We start from the raw sequence: 19,757 nt of genomic DNA on the forward strand, positions 1-19,757 counted from the left end.
ACCACCAATGGCAAAGGAGTCTAGAGCCAGACAAATGAGAAGAGAATAATTTTGAGGTGTATTCATATCAGTTTTAATGAATCTAAAGTAGTAAAGAAAATTGCAGTGTTACTTAACTAATCTCAGTTTGGGTTCAGGAAGATAGTAATAGAAAGTTGTTCAAGTGCTGCAGAGCTACAGAAGGACTTGAGTAATGATTTCACAATGTTAAGGATTCATCATTTCTAATAATCTATATTTTTGTTTCCCAACATCACATGCCTACTTCTTGCAGTATGACATAACCAGTGTGTGTGATGTTCATCCACAGTGAGCTTTTATTCTACAGCCGTGTTTTCTGTGTTTAAGTTGACACAGCTGGTGGGCAGGATATCAGCTTCAGGCCTCCGTGTCTGTTTGTAATTCTCCCCTAAGAGAGCAGCTTTCCTTTGCTATAAATAGCCCTGCATGTGTGTGTGTGTGTATGTGCACATTTCATTTTGTATGTTTGTGCACACATGTGTGTGTGTGGGGCCCACCTCTCCTCTGTGAGCCCAGAGAGAATGATGTCCTTCCATGCAGCATTTCCATCTGTGTGCGTACAGAGCTGCAAAGAAGGATTTGCCTCCTCCCTAATTTTTTTTTTGCATATTTGTCACACTTACATGCTTCAGATTATCAAAGACACTTTAATATTAGACAAAGACAATCTGAGTAAATACAAAATGCTGTTTGTATTGCAGTTATCCAAACCCACCTGGTCCTGTGTAGAAAAGTTATTCCCCAGTAAACCTAATAACTGGTTGTGCTACCTTTGGGAGCAAGAACTTCAGTCAAGCGTTTGCGATATGTATGCAATTGTTTCCCAGTCCATTTCTTATTGTTGAATCATGAACACTGACCTGACTTTAACTGAGACAAGCAAGATTAGTGCAGTTCCTTAGATTTCTCCTGCATGAGTCATTGATGCCTCTCATCACGGTCCACTGGAGTACCAAAGCTTTAGAAACATCTTTGCAACCCTTTTCGGACTGATACATGTCTATAACATTTCTATAATATTTTTGTCATCAGTCCTTGAGTTTCTTTAGATCATAGCATGATGTGTTTGAGATCTTTTAGCCTACTTCACCGTTTTAGACAGATTCTATTTAAGTGATTTGATATGTGAAAAAAGTAATTACGTGAATTACTTTTTCAGGGCCAGGCAGGCTTGGATTGGTTTTTGGCTTTAATAAATGGTGTCATCATTTAAAAAGTGTGTTTTCTATTTACTCTGGTTATTTTAGTTACTATTAATATTTGTTTGATGACCTGAAATGTGTGGGAAATGCAAAAAACAAGAAATTAGGAAGTGACAGTTTTTTTTCAAAGCTCGTACTATATTGAGCCTTTTAAAAGCTCAACACTATAAAACCTAAGTACTGAGGACAAACTGAAATATTCTGCTTGCTCAGGAAATTTGTTAGTCATGTGGAAGAAATGACTCAGTGAAGTTTCTATTATAAAACTGCTATTTAAAAAACATCAAAATTAAAACTAGCTGAGATGAGCAAACTGCATAATCTGCCCAAAACCTGTTCTATAAACATTTTTCAATGATAGTAATGTTAGCGCCACTTTACCTCACTGGGATGGGCAAGTGCCCATATGGCTGAGAATGGCTGGCCCGGGTTCGAGTCAAACCTGCGGCCCTTTACCACAAGTCTTCACTCCTCTCCACTTTCCTGTCAGTCTTCACTGTCCCTATCTAATAAGGCAAAAAACAACAAAAGTAAGGTTAGAGCTACAGATGCCTTACAAAGATAATGTAGATAACACATAATCTTAAAAATATCTGCAGTTAAAATTTCATATTAGCAAAGAAAGATTTGTGCTTCAGATTAGAACCGCTTTCAGTCTTCTTTAAAACTCATTACATGGGAAGTTATAGTAAGTTACAAAGCACTGTGGAACAATTAAATTATTAGTATTATCAACAGAGAACTATATTAAAACAGAATAAATATAAAGTATAAATATTTTTAGGCCCCCAAGTCAATGATGAGATCCTCATTGTAAATGTAACTAAAAAAAACAGAGATCCTGGAAAACATAGTCAAATTTTATTAAAAAATATATTGAAAAAGTTGGTGGCTTTGTGTTAAAGTAGGTTTCAAAACCTTTCCCCCCATAAGGTGACCTTCTAAAATGATAAATCAGTGTCAATTACCTAACACCTCATGGAAACTCTGACAAAATGTCTATCAAATATACGCGATTTGTGTGACACCAGGCAATGGTAGGTGCTTCTTTTAGGCATTTAACAGAAAACCCTCCTTGACTCTGATATGGTATTCATGACTTGAGACTTGACTTTAAATAGATTTGAATAAACTTTAAATAAGTTGACTTATTTTTTCTTGTAATTAAATATTTGGATGATTTTAGAGGCTTTAATCCCAACAAAACCAAAACCCTTAGCTTGTTTTGTAGCTAAGGGTTATTCTAAAGTTTGCCAAAGTGCAATTAATGTTGATAGGAGGTTTGTAAATGTTTCATATTAGTACGTGGTATTGTAATGGTATTCTCATTAGTAAGTAAGTAAGTAAGTAAAATTTATTTATATAGCGCTTTTCGCAGATAAAAATCACATCATCTGCAACTCAAGTGAAGAAAAGGAGTCTGAGTTCATCAGCCAGCATTTGTGAATCTGTCCTAGTGCACAACAGTGAGTCCTCCGCCACGTCCCGAAAGACGTGGAGTTCCGATGACGGAGCAGCCAGCCGGGCAGATTTCCTTCAAGTGAATATAATCCATGCTTTGCTGCCACGTCTCAGTTAAACACATGAAGTTTAGGGATTCCTTCATGAAGAGATCGCTTAAAATAAACGATTTGTTTGTAATTGAGCGAGCATTACATTACATTACATTAGCTGTAATTAGCTCATTAATTGTCTCCAAATTGAAATAACAAGAAATAAGAAGGAATAAAAAATACTGGATCCTTTATAATACTTAGATTATCCTGGCTCATGCTTTCAAAATTTCTACTTTTATTTATGATAGTAACTCTTTTAATCTCACAGACAATGAGACTGCAACAGTTTCTGGAAATATAAAAATTTCCCAGCTTTTCGTGAGCATTTTTTTCTCGAAATGTAGAATACTTGAAAAAGTCCTAGGAAGACTGATTCCCTCAACTGCTATCAAGCTGGCCACACTTAAGCAGTCAGTGGGTTACTGTTCTTTCTATCTTTCCTTCTTTCTTTTCCCTTTAATCTTTCTTTCCTTTTACTTCTTTGTTTCCTCTGGGCCCAAGGCTTAGTGAGTGATGTGTGTTTATAGCTCTTTAGAGAAATGAGGAGTGGTGTGTGTGATGGGTTTCCTTTCTTCTCTACTTTTGTCCTATTTCTTGTCTCCCATGCATAAAATTGCTGTTCACATTCACACACATGCACACACGATCATAGACAGTAGGCACATTTTATCTAATCAGTTTCCTGTAGATAAATTAAAGAGTGCCTTCTACATTCGTAAAAGAGAGAGAGAGAGAGAGAGAAGGTCTGTGCTACTTTTTGACTGAAGGTTCCTCTGATATATATGTTTTATTTCTGTGATGTCTTTCTGTCTCCCTGCAGACAAGTATAAAGGAGGGATTGCTGTTGAAACAGACTAGCTCATTCCAGAGGTGGAAAAAGCGCTACTTCAAACTGAGAGGACGAACTCTCTACTACGCCAAAGATGCCAAGGTAGGTTTACTGAGTGTTTCCTCACATGGCGCACATGCTCTAGTGGCCACTGGGGATGAATTGCTGATTGCTTTTACTGTTACTGTTATTCTAACGCCACAAATGACTGAGAAACACGGTCCGGCATTAAGGATGCAATGCGCTTATTTATTTTCTTATTAAGGAACTGCAGATAAGACAATAAATACCCATCTCATGTCTGTATGGTGAATACATATCTTGAAATTGCACCTGATTAGCTTAGCTTAGCATAAACGCTAGATACAGGAAGCCTTTGCTCTGTCCTCAAACCTCATTTGTTTAACCTGTGAAAAAATCAAAAGGGAGAAAAGACATTTTGCTGTTTTACAGGGGATTATGCACCATATTTTGTTTTGGCTTGGACCAGTCAGTCAGTCCTTTTACCTATAAAGACTTGCAGGTTAGCACTGCAAAGCACTTCACAGATGACTAACAAGCTGACAACAAGGCAGAGCAAAACCCCACCAAATAATAAAAATAAGCACTACGTCTTATAAATGAAAAACATAAAACATCCATCCATTCATCCATCTTCTTCCACTTGTCCGGGCCGGGTCACGGGGGCAGCAGCCCAAGCAGAGATCCCTCTCCCCAGCCACCTCCTTCAGCTTGTCCGGGGCAACACCAAGGCGTTCCCAGGCCAGCCGAGAGATATAATCTCTCCAGTGGGTCCTGGGTCTGCCCCAGGGCCTCCTTCTGGTGGGACATGCCCAGAACACCTCACCCAGGAGGCACCCTGGAGACATCTTTGTCAGATGCCTGAACCACCTCAGCTGGCTCCTTTCGATGTGAAAGAGCAGTGGCTCTACTCTGAGCCCCTCCCGGATGGTCGAACTTCTCACCCTATCTCTAAGGGAGAGGCTACCCACCCTTCAGAGGAAGCCCATTTCCGCCGCTTGTATCCGCGATCTCGTTCTTTTGGTCACTACCCACAGCTTGTGACCATAGGTGAGGATAGGGATGTAGGTCGACAGTTAAATTGAGAGCTTTGCTTTTGCACTAGGCTGTCTCTTCACCACAACAGACCAGTGCAACGTCCACATCACTGCAGCTGCAGCACCAGTCCATCTGTCGAGCTCCCGTTCCCTTCTCCTGTCACAAGACCCCGAGATACTTAAACTCTTCCACTTGGGGCAAGAACTCGTCCCTGACCCAGAGTGGGCACTCCACCCTTTTCTGGCAAAAAAACTTGATAAGATATAATAGAACTATATTGATATTAGCTTATAACTACCCAGATAGCAAAATTGGTATGGCCCAGATCTGCCCACACAATGTGCTTACACATGGCCCAAGAATGATGGCCCTTTGGTAGCCCAGATCTGGTTTGCCAAAGGTGGCCCACACATGGGCCAGTACAAAGCCAGTTGCAGACACACTGCTGGCCCTGTGCTGGCCCAGAACAGTTTCAACTCTGGCCCCAGATGTCAGCCTAATGTGTACCTTAATCAAGCCATGTAATAACAACATGTGCCAGAACATAATAGTGCAAAAGTAACATGACAAAACTCTGTTCAGACAGTGATTGGACTGATTCTTATATAGCACTTTTCTACTCTCCCGGATTACTCTATACAACATTCACCCAATCACACACTTTCTCTAAAATGAGGGCTTCCTAACTACATTCATACACATTCACACTTTTGACATGCAGACTGGAAGAGCCAGGGATCCACTAACCTTCTAATCAGTAGGTGACCTGCTCTACCTTCTGAGCTACAGCCACCCAGTGGTAAACATGAGTAAACCCTCACGAGGTTTTGGATAAAGTGTTCACTCACAAACCTGTCAAACCTGCATTTGAAATGTTGGCTACCATAGCAGTATACAGGGTGGGCCATTTATATGGATACACCGTAATAACATGGGAATGGTTGGTGATATTAAAGTCCTGTTTGTGGCACATTAGTATATGTGAGGGGGCAAACTCCTCAAGATGGGTAGTGACCATGGTGGCCATTTAGAAGTCGGCCATCTTGGATACAACTTTTGTTTTTTCAATAGGAAGAGGGCCATGTGACACATCAAACTTATTGGCAATGTCACAAGAAAAACAATGGTGTGCTTGGTTTATACGTAACGTTATTCTTTCATGAGTTATTTACAAGTTTCTGACCACTTATAAAATGTGTTCAATGTGCTGCTCATTGTGTTGGATTGTCAATGCAACCCTCTTCTCCCACTCTTCACACACTGATAGCAACACCGCAGGAGAAATGCCAGCACAGGCATCCAGTATCCGTAGTTTCAGGTGCTGCACATCTCGTATCTTCACACCATAGACAATTGCCTTCAGATGACCCCAAAGATAAAAGTCTAAGGGGGTCAGATCGGGAGAAACTAAGAACTGACACTAAACTCAGACAGCAGGGAAAGCAAAGATGGGGTGACAACGATGCATATGGGAGACTAATATGAACCGGACTCTGTGCTGGAACAACAAAGAACTATGAAATGTATACACGTAAGCAACATGACCAGCACAGAGTCGTGAAACCTGCCGTAACATGGGGGAAGTTGAACAGACGACGCGGCAACGAACAAAGGAAGAGTGAGGACTTAAATACACACACGAGGTGATCAGGGGAAGTGGAGACACATGAGAACACAGCTGACTAGAAGGAAACATAATGACAATACAGGGGAGAGTAACACTAACTACAATGAACAAAAAGCACCATACTCTTTCAAAATAAAACAGGAAACACAGAGACATAGACATGGAGATAGAACATGAACTTAACCTAACCAGAGACATGAAACATGACAGGTAGACACACGGACCAGGGAGAGATGACAAAAGGGACTAAGAAACCAAGGACTAAACTGCAAACTAGAAAACAACTAGATGCGTTAAACTACACATGTGGATACAAAAATATGTATTAGAACTTAAACCCTGGGCCTCATGGCCCAGTACCGTGACAGATGCTGCAGTAGCTGGAATTTGTAAGGGTGCCATTTGTGAGTAGCTAATATCCGCCGAAGGGATGGTCGACTAATGCCACTCTCCAGTGACATGCGGCGAGGGTTACGCTGTGGGCTCTTGCTGAATGAAGCTAGGACAGCCACTGATGTTTCTTCATTAGTGACAGTTTTCTTGCGTCCACATTTTGGCAAATCCAACACTGAACCAGTTTCACGAAACTTAGCAAGCAGTTTGCTGACTGTAGCATGGGAGACGGGTGGTCTCGTAGGGTGTCTTGCATTGAAATCTGCTGCAATGACCCGGTTACTGCATTCACCAGATATCAACACAATTTCGATCCGCTCCTCACTTAACCTCTTCGACATGTCAATGGCTGTGAACAAAGAGAAACTTGTAAATAACTCATGAAAGAATAAATTCACGTTGAAACCAAGCACACCATTGTTTTTCTTGTGACATTACCAATAAGTTTGATGTGTCAAAAAAGAAAAGTTGTATCCAAGATGGCCGACTTCTAAATGGCCACCATGGTCACCACCCATCTTGAGGAGTTTGCCCCCTCACATATACTAATGTGCCACAAACAGGACTTTAATATCACCAACCATTCCCATTTTATTACGGTGAATCCATATAAATGGCCCAGCCTGTAGTATTGCAGCATGGCATTTGGGTCTTCTAACTAAAATAGGAAAATAGAAACATAAATAGTGCCATCATTGCCAGAGCTGGCCCACATCTGGTTCACATACACCCTACCATGACACCAGTCAGTCAGAAGTGCGAGCTTGATGCCGGATCAGGGCCAGACCTGTTTTCTATGAGCGTGGGCCACATAAACCAAACCACAGTTGGGCCAGATGTGGCATGCCATCACATAAACAGTGCCATTTACGCCAGGCCTGGCCCATATCTTACCATGCCAGAAGTCAGCTAGCAGGCCCGGCTTGACACCAGATCTGGGCCAGACCTGTCTGCTATGTGGGTATGTATGTCATAATTAATAAGAGCTAAAAACAGTAATATAATAATTAATAGTGGTAAAAGTACATTGAAAAGACAAAGTATCATAATTTAAAATGTACATAAATAGGTCTTATTTATTGAATTAAATGATGCAATATGGGCTGAAAAGTCAAATAATTATAAAAACCAAAAGCATAAAATAGCATAAAGTCATTTCTTTAAAGCATGGTCTATGAAAAGCCTGGTTGAAACGGCTGGTTCTAAGTTTAATGATTTCAGTATTTATTGCTGCTATCAGCTCATCCTGCAGCCTGCACCAGCGGCTTGGAGCATTAAAGCCAAAAGGTATCGCCAAATTAATGTTCTGGTCCTACACTTTGGAATAGTTAGAAAATTTGAGCTGGAATACCAGACAGGTGTGTGAGTGAGAAAATGTAAATGGCCTGTATTTGTATAGCACTTTACTAGTCCCTAAGGACCCCAAAGCGCTTTACACTACATTCAGTCATCCACCCACTCACACTGGTGATGGCAAGCTACATTGGAGCCACAGCTGCCCTGGGGCGCACTGACAGAGGCGAGGCTGCCGGTCACTGGCGCCACCAGGCTCTCTGACCACCACCAGCAGGCAACGGGTGAAGTGTCTTGCCCAAGGACACAACAACCGAGACTGTCGGAGCCGGGGCTCGAACCGGCAACCTTCCGATTACAAGACGAACTGCCAACTCTTGAGCCACGATCGCCCCATGTAATGTAGTGCTTTAAAAACAAGTAAACTTTAACATGATACAGAAGGCAGGGCGGTTTAAAATCAGGTGCAATGTATCATCTCCTTGATCAAGCCCTCTGGACACAGTTCTGAATGGGACTTGTCACATCCTGGAGCCTCTGGTGGTTGCTTAGCAAGGAGTCCCACCCTGGCGATACACTGTGTTAATTACTGAGCTTTATGAGGTGTGTTTTGTTACCTTTGGACAGAGCCAGGATAGCTGCTTTCTCTCTGTTCTCAGTCTTTATGCTAGGCTAAGCTAAGCGAGCGGCTGTTCATATTTATGTACCGGTATGAGAATGATACTGTTATTCAGTGTTTAATTATTACTTTTATTTACATCCCTGCTCTCATTTTTGACCTATCAAATTCTGTTAGATCAGTTATTTCTCTACCTGTAAGCACTTCAATTAATTTTCCATTAATGTGTTTAATTTTCCTCTAAACATTTATTTTATTTTAAGGAGATCTTAACCTTTTAACCTTTGATATTCTGACTCTTGTTGACATTTGTTTCCCATTTACCTCTAATCTAACCTCCTCGGTCTGGAACTTGTGTGTGTATGTGCACCTCTGTGTGTATGCGTTTGTCTGCACTCGCACTAGTCTGGCAGTGCCTTGGCACACTGGCAGGAGCGGGCGCTACGCAGAGTGTCCAGGAGTCGCGTGTGCTGGCGAGTTCTGTCCGTGTGCTGGACGGGCGCACGACGCTCCCCCCCACCCCTGGGTGCCAGCGGATCTGAGGAAGGCCTAGTGAGAATTCGGGTCAGCACAGCACAGCCAGGGGCCAGACCACCAGGACAGCTTAACCACTTACCAGTATAAAACAGTGCTGCATTCATGCCATATTGCTTTAAAGGCTCAAGATGGATTGAATATCCTCTATTATTTTTTCTTGAGTCACTTTAAATTTTTGCTGACACAAAATAATGATTTGGGTGGGATATTTTATGGATAAAATATGAAAAAAATTCTTCCCATCAACAATGCAGCAAAGGAGGTTGCAAGAACTCACTACTATATGACATGAATGTGCTTTATATAATCTGAGGTTGGGCAGAGACTGTAAAGCCACGCCTAGTTTAGCCTGTTAATTAAAGTTAGTTATAGCCCTAACTAGGGCTATATATAAGTTATTGTCAGTGAGGAGTGTGGCTTTCATTGCTTTAAAGTGTGTGTTATTTGTCATGCCTTGAGTGTCTTGATGGCTGTGCTGGAAGAAGGAAAATAAGTTAAACTTAAAGGTGACCTGTTATGGATTTCGTTATTTCCTGAGTCAAGTTGACATTTATTCATACAGCACCTTTGAACACTTTTCACAAAATGTTTCACAACCCAAATACTAAAAACATGCCAGCAAAAAATTCAGCTCAGATTTAACTGCTTTTTAAGAGAAGATCAAATCCAAAGAGTTCAACATCAGAAGATCCAGAGTCTAGAATACACTTCTCCCAAAGCCCTGTCATCTTTAGTTCTCAGCCTCGTGTGATGCACAGCCAGCAGGTCCTGATCACAGGACTTTGGCTATGTGTCAAGCCAAATGCATGCCGAGTTTAAAAGGATCAACAATACTGACAAAACTTCTAGCGAAGAGGTCAGAGTGATTCGCCATTCATGTTAAAATCATCAACTATAACCAATCTGGACAACTTCATAGTAGAGGAAAAAATAAAATTCCAGAATTATTTATTGATGGGAGTGTGTCTAAGTCATACTGCCTGGTTTCAGTAGGTAATAAGAAATCTAAATTCTTGAATAGTAGTCAATTATTTAACATGAAGTTTTTTGTAGTCAAAGACTTAAATAGAGCCATGCTCCACGAGGTGGTAGTCTGAAACGGCCTGATTTGGAGAGCATAGGAACTGAAGGTTTGACACATTATGCTTGTAAACTCCACTCACCAAGGGGAAACACGGCAAAGCATCTGGAATGTCTGGAAGAACACTCCTGAGGCAAGAAGGCCTCATAAATCCAGGCTTTGTGTATTCAAGCAAGGATGAGGAAGGAAAATCAACTCTAAAGAAAGTGTATGAGCACAGCTAATCAGAAAACAGCAACATTGTTTACCAGCCACTCCCACAATGAGCTGAGTGTCACCTGGACCCCTGCTCTTCTCCCTGTCCTGCTTGTGGTCTGCACGAACCCAAGAGAAGACAGCTAAGGATACCAGACAAGTACCCAGGAGGACAAGGCATCTGGATCCATCATAGATAATCCAAGAGATAGAAGCATAAGCATGAGCAACTGAAGCCTCATTTAAAAAAAAAAGGACAAAAAACATAATGGTAAAAACAGCTCTTAAAAGAGTATAATTTCCATATTAGGTTTGTTGTTATTATATTAACCATGATTTATAATGACATCATCATATGAGCCAAAAGCTCATGTTTTCAGGATGCTTTGATGCTCCATTTCACTTTCTCTTTTTTGACTCTGTATTATGTCAGTTCCTGCGGCGGTGGCTCCAAAGTGAGTCAATCCCCAATAGACTGCCATGTTAAAATTCTGAACTGGCAGAGTTGCTTTAAATCACAGGTGTGCTCACACAGGTAGCTGCAGCTGATATTTGTCTTTTCAACGTCACCTCCACCACTATGAGATGCTGACATGGACTCGTGCTTTTATTGAACTTGTTTGAACGTTGCACCCCTACCACTTGTAAATGCAACGTGCTAACCAACTGTACATTTGCTGATAAATCCACCCTCTGGACTAAATTTGGTCACTTTTGGCACTAAAAATATGATGGTAGTACACTTAACATTGAAGTTTTAAACGCAGAATCCAAAGCCAACAGCTCATGACTCAGTAGCTACTTTTGTTTTTTTATATGCTGTCTATGGGATTTCCTTAATATGGCACATATTAAGTGCACATATGCCCCACCCATCTGTTGTTTAATAGTGTGTTCCAGATTAAGTCAGAAGTCAGAATTTCTGAGTTCCCAGTTGGAATTTTTTTCTGGAATGCTCCCTCAACTTTGATTTCCAACTTGGAAAGTCAGAGCAACCCCAGCTAAACCCAAGTAATAATCTAAGATGTTGCCAGTGAAGGTAAACAGTACTAAAGCTGTGAAACTTTTGATCTCTTCTGCCACTGTTGTGCATTTGTGACTTGCTAAATAAGCTATGCACAGACACACTGACTCTACCCATGAATGCAGTTCGGAATATTGGGTTGGAAATAAGCATAACAGGTTCCATTCAATAATCCAAAATGTTAAAGTAAGCATGTTCTTTGTGTCACAGCCAGACAAGATGTTCTTATCTATAAATAAGTGCTCATTGTCCCCTACATGTCCATCACTACACTCTGGTGTTTCCAAGGTTGCCTGGCTGGCTGTGCTGCCCTGTGCTTAAGAAGCCTGGCCTCCTCATTGATCCATCCGTAAGGCCACATCTCAGCATCACATTTTGTCAAACAAGCTATGCTCCTCTCCTTGGATGGCTTATTTAATGCACCCTAGAGGACACCGGAGCCTCTGTATGAAGTGAACTCATACACAGGATGATCAGCAAGACAGGTGGAAAAAAATACCAATTACAAACAAAATTATCCCAAAAAGTGACAAAAACACAATTACATTAAAGATCCGGAATGAGCACAAAGAGAGACAAAATACAACAGTCATTTGTTTTTGGTTTGGACTCATAGTCCTGATTTGAAGACTGAAAACATCAGAGTTAAAAGTTAAGTGAGTCATAGGTAGATTTCTGGATTGCGTGCTAGATTAAACAATCAGTTATGAAACAATCTGTAAGTCATTACATGACCTGCTGTGAGAAGGACAGGGTACAGGGATTGGAGGCTTGTTGAGGCTGCTGAGATGCTTCCACTGAGCAAAGCTCTGGATCTATGGGTAACAGAGGATGCTCGCCTTTGTCCACCATTCACTGTCGGCTTTCATTACAGCTTACCTCAAGACAGTTAGGTACACAAAGTTGCGTTTGTGTGTGTTAGCATGTGTATTGGGATGGTGTGGTGAATGTGAGAGAGGGAGAAAGAGTATGTCAACAAAACACGCACACACAAACATTCGGTACACACACGTGATGTAAAGGGAGAGCAGCACAGAGTGCTGTGACAGGGGGACAGTATTTGTGTTGGCATGCCATTCACACTTAGGTCGCATGCATTTGTAGGCATATGTGTAAATGCTGTCACACACACCCACACAGTAAGCCTTGGCTAGTAGCCCTCTCCAGCCAGGCCCGTGGAGTGTTGTTAGCTGGGCATTCCCTCTGACAGCTGCAGCAAGTCACTCCTCCCACACACACACACACACACACACACACACACACACACACACACACACACACACACACACACACACACACACACAGTCAGAGGGCATTCCTTTGACGCCATTGGTTTTTGGCCTGTGGCTCTTTAAGAGCTCAGCTGCATGCCTTACACATCACAGCTCTGTTAGGATATCATGTTCCTGTTTGCAGACTCTGGCTCTCCTCTCCGTCTGGCTCCAGCCACCACACAGAAATTCAATAAAGCACATTAACATCAACCATCATGTCATTCATACTATTTTCATTTAGGTGGAGAAAGGAAAACACAAGAGGGAAAGCCTGTTGATAGCCTCATACTGTATCTGTGTTGTGGTGATGTGTTTCCAGGGACATGAAAAGAAACTGAGTTAACTTTATGGGTCCCAGAAAAATTAGGCTTATTGTTTGACCATAAGCTTTTTCCCTGTTCAGAATCGCTCACTGTAATAAAATGCAATAAAATAAATTTATAAAAATCTACACAATAACTAAAAAGTCCACCTTAATAACATTTTAGTTTACTGGAAACATCTGTATCACATCTGTAGACTAATTACTGTTTAAACCAGTATGTGGTGCACACTATACCAGTGACTTTCTTGTTCTAAATGTGAAAAAGAAAAATCCAGATTATGCTATATAGGTCATTTTAAATTATTTTAAACAAAAAAAAATATACCAGAAGTAGACAAGCTAAATGCAATAAACAGGAATGTTGGTCAAATATCCTAACACTCAAAAGTTAGCTTAATGCTTTTACAGTAGATACCACGCCTTGCTAGTAGTTGAAGTGTGTGAACTGATCCAAACTTTTCTTCTAGTAACTAAATAAAGCCATTTTACATCTTTGTCATTCTTCCAGTTAGTATAGAGCAAACTGAGTAAATGTTTGGTAAATGTAAGCTGCAAATGTTATCTTCAGATTTGAAGAGTCCTCAGTTTTGAAAACAGAAGAGTGTCTTTTGGTCCACCAAAAGTAATGGATCACTCCTGAAAGGCTATTAATGTAGTGCACTTCACCGTGTTAGTAGTTTGGTAAATGAGAATTAGTTAGCTGAATGAGAAACTATCATCCAATTAATCAACCAGTCCATTCTAGATTAGGTTGACTAGTTTAGGGAAGAGAATTGTATCAGAGAAAGACAGATTTTGCTCTAATAGGCACAAACTGTAATTTAATACATTTGTTTTTAAGTGCAATGGAACTGCACGGTTAGGATGAGCATATTTCCAGTCAGGTTCCTAAGCTTGAATCTCCAATGTTACACTCATCTCTGACAATTGTGATACTTATCAGTGAAGTATACATCAATGAAGCATAAGGAAATCTCAGTTCAACCTGATTATCATGCTGGAAAACGGATGATTGCAGATAAACGAGGACGAACAATTTAAAAATTGGTTTCAAAATTGCCTCCAAACTGCTCTGCTGTTTGGTGTTTGATGTAATCACACATTATCAACAGACCTGCATGCTGTGCAGAGTTTCAAGGGAAATAAAAATCAGTAAGGTATTTTACATGCTCCCAATCATTGTTGGAAATGAAAATACTTTTTAGGTGATAGCTGACGATGTAGGGTCTTTACCTCACAATACTAGGTGTCTTGAGGCAACTGTTGTTGTGATTTGGCACTATATAAATAAAACTGAATTTAATTGAATTAAATTTAGTGTCATTTCAATGTAAGAATATAAGAAACAGCTTTTCTTGAGTGGAAAGCATTTAGGTTGGCTGGCCAAAGTATTTAGGTGGGTGTTAAAGGCGGTATCTCCCAGGATGTCAATTCCTAAATGCCTGTTATAAAAACAGCTCACCAAATGGTCTAGGATGTTTATTTAGTCATGTCATAATGACCCACACGTGTCATGTAGGACACCAGAGCTGATGGGTGGCACATCTGTTTTTTCCTCCTTCTTAAATTCCCTGAGCGTCACATTTACATTTAAAACTGAATTCAATAGTAAATCCATCCGCTTTTCTCAGCTTTGAAGTATTTTGGAAGTTTCAGTGTTAGAAAGCAAGTTTGTCCTTTTATGTTTTCCATGACTTTTACAGTTGCTTCCATTTTACACTAGAAGGTTTAACTAATTCATTTTAGGACTGCTTTGGTGTGGCCATGAAACAACATTTACCTCACAGCCAGTCACCGCTGTCTTCATGATGTAGTATACAAGTAACAATAGGCTACGTTCGGCCTTGTGCATTTCCAGAGACTCACTCTCGTGTTCTCTTCTGTGCCCTTTATCTCTCTGTCCTGCTTTTTGGATCTTCCTCTCCTCCACCACCACCACACCGTCTCTTCTCTGCAGTCTCTTATCTTTGATGAGGTGGATCTGTCGGATGCCAGTGTTGCAGAGTCCAGCACTAAGAATGTCAACAACAGCTTCACAGTAAGTGTTGATCGACAACACATGTGCACATACAAACTCAATATACACACCTACATTTTTGGTAATGACCAGTAGGAGGCGACTCCCCTGGTTGCAAAAAGAATTCCAGCAGTAGCAAGATCTTTGAAAAAACTGTCCTCATGTCCCGTGGTTTATGATGAAAGCTACTAAGTTCACATCTTATTGAATAAGATATTCATTTTGTAAATGATGGTGCCTGTTATAGTGAAAGAGAAGGGTGATTTATCATGGGACACACATATCACCAACCTATGAGCATGCGGCACCCCTTGTTCAAATCCATCAGTCATTCATCACATCAGCTTTCAGAACACCTAGATGAAGGCAAAGGGTTCACTACAGGACTGTGCTAAGTAAACAATATTGGCACATTGCTTGCATCTTTTATGTACAGTCTATGTTTGGAGTGTGGTTATATGTGTTGATGGATGTATAGAATAAAGAGATCTGCTCATCTAAGTAACATGAGAAAAATGACTGAAGTCTTTTCTAACAAAAAAACTAAAAACAAAACAAAATAATAAAAAAAACACATCCAGGAATTTTTTGAGAAACATTTTGCAAAATATAGTGATGAAAAAAGGAGAAAATCTAAGCTTTTTTCACACCCCTTTAAAGACCTGTTTGTGGCCTAAGACTTGATTTTACAATTAATGTTAAATGAGGTAGTTTAGGGTTAGTAGGGTTTGGCACTTAGTTGAGAATCTTTATCTCAGATTTAAGAAGTTTGGAAATGTTTTAATGTCAATAAATGTTTTCAAAGTTCAAAAAATGGAGCTGGCAGCAGTGACTGTTGGAAAATCTTTGGTAATAGAGAACAACTTTTAGCCAAAATATGAGAATTGCTCCTCCAAATGACATCAAACTACGACTGTTTTTACACTGCATACCTGCCAACAAACGTTTCTCTCCTTTATTTTAAGACCATCTCTCAGGGACTTTCCATCTCCCACTGATGCAACACTGAAAAACACTGAAACATAGTGTAATAGTATCGCCAGAATCAGTTTAAACATCACGGAAAACAGTGAAAGAAAGGATGTTGCAATCCAGTCTCCATACTTCTCCAAACTCCTTTACTTTGCAAATCTCATAGTTTTGAAACGTAAATGTTGGCAAGTTAAATTGTGCTCCATGACATCACACCAGCAAGATTTTGTGAAGAATTTGTAAATGGTTGTCGAAACAGGAGAAGAGCACAGATGGATGCATATGTACGGATTGTCTGAATTATTAATAAGAAGATGATTGTTTCTTAACCTAGACTAACAGTCTTTGTGTATTTAGCTGGAAAGCTATCAGGGTTAACAAAACATGGGATATGCCCTTTAAGGGAAGTGATTCACCTGACAAGCTTTACACCTGAAAAGGTCAGTCTTAGTTATAAATAGAAAACATTAGCATAGATTGCTAATTAGCATTGCTCCTTGTGTTTTTGTCAAATGCCTCTCAAAACGGCACATCCAAACAGGTGATGTGGTTGTGAATGGACGGCTGAAAAGAACGAGAAGCTGTGAGTGTGAGTGTGTGTGAATGAGAGTATTACAAGCAGCAAGGATAAAAACAGAAAATAAAAGAGCTTGTGTCCTTTCTATAAATGTCTCTTCTCTCCTCGGTTGTTGCTATAATAAGAAACACAGAGGAGGAGGGGGTAGGCAGGAGAATGGTGCCCGGAGGAGAATACAGAGCTATTTTTAGCATCGGCTTGAAACGCTTCATCGGCTGGCTGGCAAAGCTTAAACCCCTGCCATATTCATAAATAAGATTATATGTGTGCTGTTGTGATAGGATGTGAAACGCTGCCTTATGAGCATCAGCATCCTATTAAGAAGGTGAGTGCAAGGAGGCAGAAAGAGAAGAGGAAGGAAGGAAGGAGAGAGGGGAGATAAAAATATAAAAAGTACTAAATACTGTGGAGATGTGAAGAAAGAGGGGAAAGAAGGTCCTGACAAAAAAATAAATAAAAAATGCTTTACACTTATTATTGATTGAGGATGACTGACTCAAGATGGAAAGGCAGAAGGAAATCCTGGAGTGATGTCACACCACTGCTGACTGCATCTGCACACATTCTCCCAGGGGAAAAGAGGGGGAAAAAAGGGCAGCGAGAGAGAGATTGAGGCAAGAGCGAGCGCTGAGAGGAGGAGGAAGACGGAAGGGAGCGCAAGAACGGAGAAGAAATGAAAATAAGGTGGACCACAGTAGAGGGGCAGTGAAAGAAAAACCTAAAGGTAGTTCACCTGAAGCCGTAACACTCTTGACTTGTGGTTACGTGTGTCAACCCAGACACAGTCACACACACCAACAGGGGGAGACCAGGATTCATCAGACAGGTTGTGCAAGCACGACTTAGAGAGAGAAAGAGAGTGCGGTGCTGCAGAGGACGCACTGCAGGACTCTGACTGTGCAGTCTCTGTGTCCGTCTGTCTGTCTGTGTGGGCTCTTGTTGTTTTCTGTCTGTCAGTTGGTCCCCTGAGGATGAATGATGTTGCTGACGCCTTCTGTGCAGGTTGGTGCTAATTGGTTGAAAGGCTTGAAACATAATTGATTTGCTTCATCGTGCATGTTCATGTAGGCGCTCTGCACATGACTCCTCGGTGTGCCTAATGTGCATGGTTGTATTTTAGCTGAGCGGATCTCTTAGAAACCTACCAGCAACATAAAGAAAAATGTTATGGTCACAAAAAAATGAGAAAAAGGAATATTTTTCACTTGCATTCTTATAAATTCTTCAGCTGTTTTTTACAAATTGCCCTATTTGAATGAAAAGATTAATGCACGAAGGGTATAGGAATAAAAAAGGATGAAAAAAAAATCAAGAATGTATGAGTGGTTATGCTCTAACACAGAGTTGTACAAGTGTATATGTTGGAATACACTTGTGTGTATATATGTTTAGGTCTTTGTGGTAAATATGTGCTTGTGTGAATGTATAATGAGGCTGTCGTTGTCGCGCAGACAGGGAGCACCTTGAAGTCCACGTGAGAAAAGGCTCAACCCAACCCGAACCCACAAACTCGTTCCATCCTCCGCAGGAACAGCCGCCTCTCACGCGGACTTACTCGTGCTTATTTGCTCGGCTCTCTTTTTAATGTTTCCTTTGAATCCATACGAGGAATCTTTAGGAAATTCACATTAGCTTAATTTTGGGTGTTTGCAGAATGTGAATTTAATCAGTTTATGCATTGGTCTGTGCGTGTGTTGTAGGGAGTGAGCAGCCTGATTTTCTACTGCGTTGTGTATGAAAGTGTCTAAAGCGTGACTTGTGTTCAGGATTATTGGGTCATTGTTGCTGATTACCTCTCTACCAAATGAAAATAGCTTACTAAAATCAGTTTCCTGGTGCAGAGTGGATGGTAGAAGCGGAACGATTTTGCCCTATAAGGCTGTAACTGCAGTAAAATGCAATTGTGTTGGAAGCTAAAGTTCATACCTAGAGAAATCATTTGCAACTTATAGACTTCTTATATTTTGTATTATTTACTCTCATGTATACGCTGTTACAATGACGGATGCTTATACTAAACTTGGCCAAAGTTTCAAATAATGAGGTCTGTGTATGTACAAGTCATATTTATGAGCCAGTAGCTCCGAGTTCTTTAAACACTTCATTTAGGAAATGTTTTCTACTCCTGGCCATAGAGAGAGGATATCACAAGTAGCAGCCTCTTGGGCTGAAAAAGAGACCAACACCAAGATTTTATAAACTCCAGTTTATGGAGTGGTCACTTGAGGCTGGCTACAAAAAGCAAGTCAGTCCCCACAGACTTCCATGTTAAAATGTTAACATTAGAGTATTAACAAGCTTGTTACAGCCTGGTACAGGAAACGCCCCATTTCCTATCCCAAAATATAATTATCTGCTATGAGGTATAGGCTGGATGCTCATATTAAAGATGCAGACACAATTGAAAAAACACATATTGAAAATGCTGACACAATTTTAAACAATGAGGTTGTTGTATGTGTTTTGCAATATTTTGTTTAACAGGAATAGCCAGTCAAAGTAAGTAGAGATGAGAGTTCCATGTTTTAGGCAGAAAATGTTACAAGGCCCATTATAAGATAAATGAGGATTATTTTAAACAGTGAATCATCCAGGTTCCCTTTATAGAGCCACTTCTTTTTGTCACATGATGACCAGTTAGTCAGAGGGATGCCAGGAACCATTTTTGGAAACAGCCATTCCCGTTTCCCCTGGCAACAAATCTTATCACTATCTGAAAGACACAGATACACACACAAATACACATACACACACATGGATATAGTACCAGCAGATAGAACAGATAGAAGATGATCTAAGACCAAAGAGATCAATTTTCCCATGTGCATCTGAGTGCACACTCCAGGGCACAAATGGACACCCATACTCATGCTATTTGTTTCAGCTCCTGGGGGGTAACGAAGATGTATAGTGCTTAAAAGCATACGATATACTGTTGATTGAGCTTCCAAGACAAACGTTATAGAGTCAGAGTGCAGTGGGGAGAGAGAAGAGAGAAGAGATTTTCTCTTGTTGAACATGCAGAATAATTTATAAATGGACGACTGATTCAGTTAAACATGCACTGCAAACAAACAAGCAAGCATGGGAATACACACCAAATGCTTTCAGTAATTTGGGTGTTTTCTCCACTTAAGAGGAGAGGAAGAATGCTAA

At 40.6% G+C, this 19,757-nt stretch overlaps 1 protein-coding gene across 7 annotated transcripts in view; it reads left to right on the top strand.

Moving 5' to 3' along the window:
- dgkh (diacylglycerol kinase, eta) overlaps positions 1–19,757 on the top strand; it is an 82,062-nt gene that overhangs the window by 9,066 nt on the left and 53,239 nt on the right. For 4 of the 7 annotated variants that reach the window (XM_006805951.3, XM_006805955.3, XM_006805953.2 and 1 more), the window contains 3 exons: positions 3,600–3,710; positions 9,005–9,163; positions 14,993–15,073. In XM_006805951.3, the coding sequence (XP_006806014.1) occupies positions 3,600–3,710; positions 9,005–9,163; positions 14,993–15,073 (351 nt within the window). Of the gene's footprint in view, positions 1–3,599; positions 3,711–9,004; positions 9,164–14,992; positions 15,074–17,475; positions 17,604–19,757 lie in introns of those variants that run through there. The other 3 variants (XM_006805954.3, XM_006805958.3, XM_006805956.3) reach the window with 2 other exon arrangements.

Source organism: Neolamprologus brichardi, chromosome 16, assembly GCF_056152115.1.
Source record: "Neolamprologus brichardi isolate AB-2024 chromosome 16, ASM5615211v1, whole genome shotgun sequence".
Taxonomy (NCBI): domain Eukaryota; kingdom Metazoa; phylum Chordata; class Actinopteri; order Cichliformes; family Cichlidae; genus Neolamprologus; species Neolamprologus brichardi.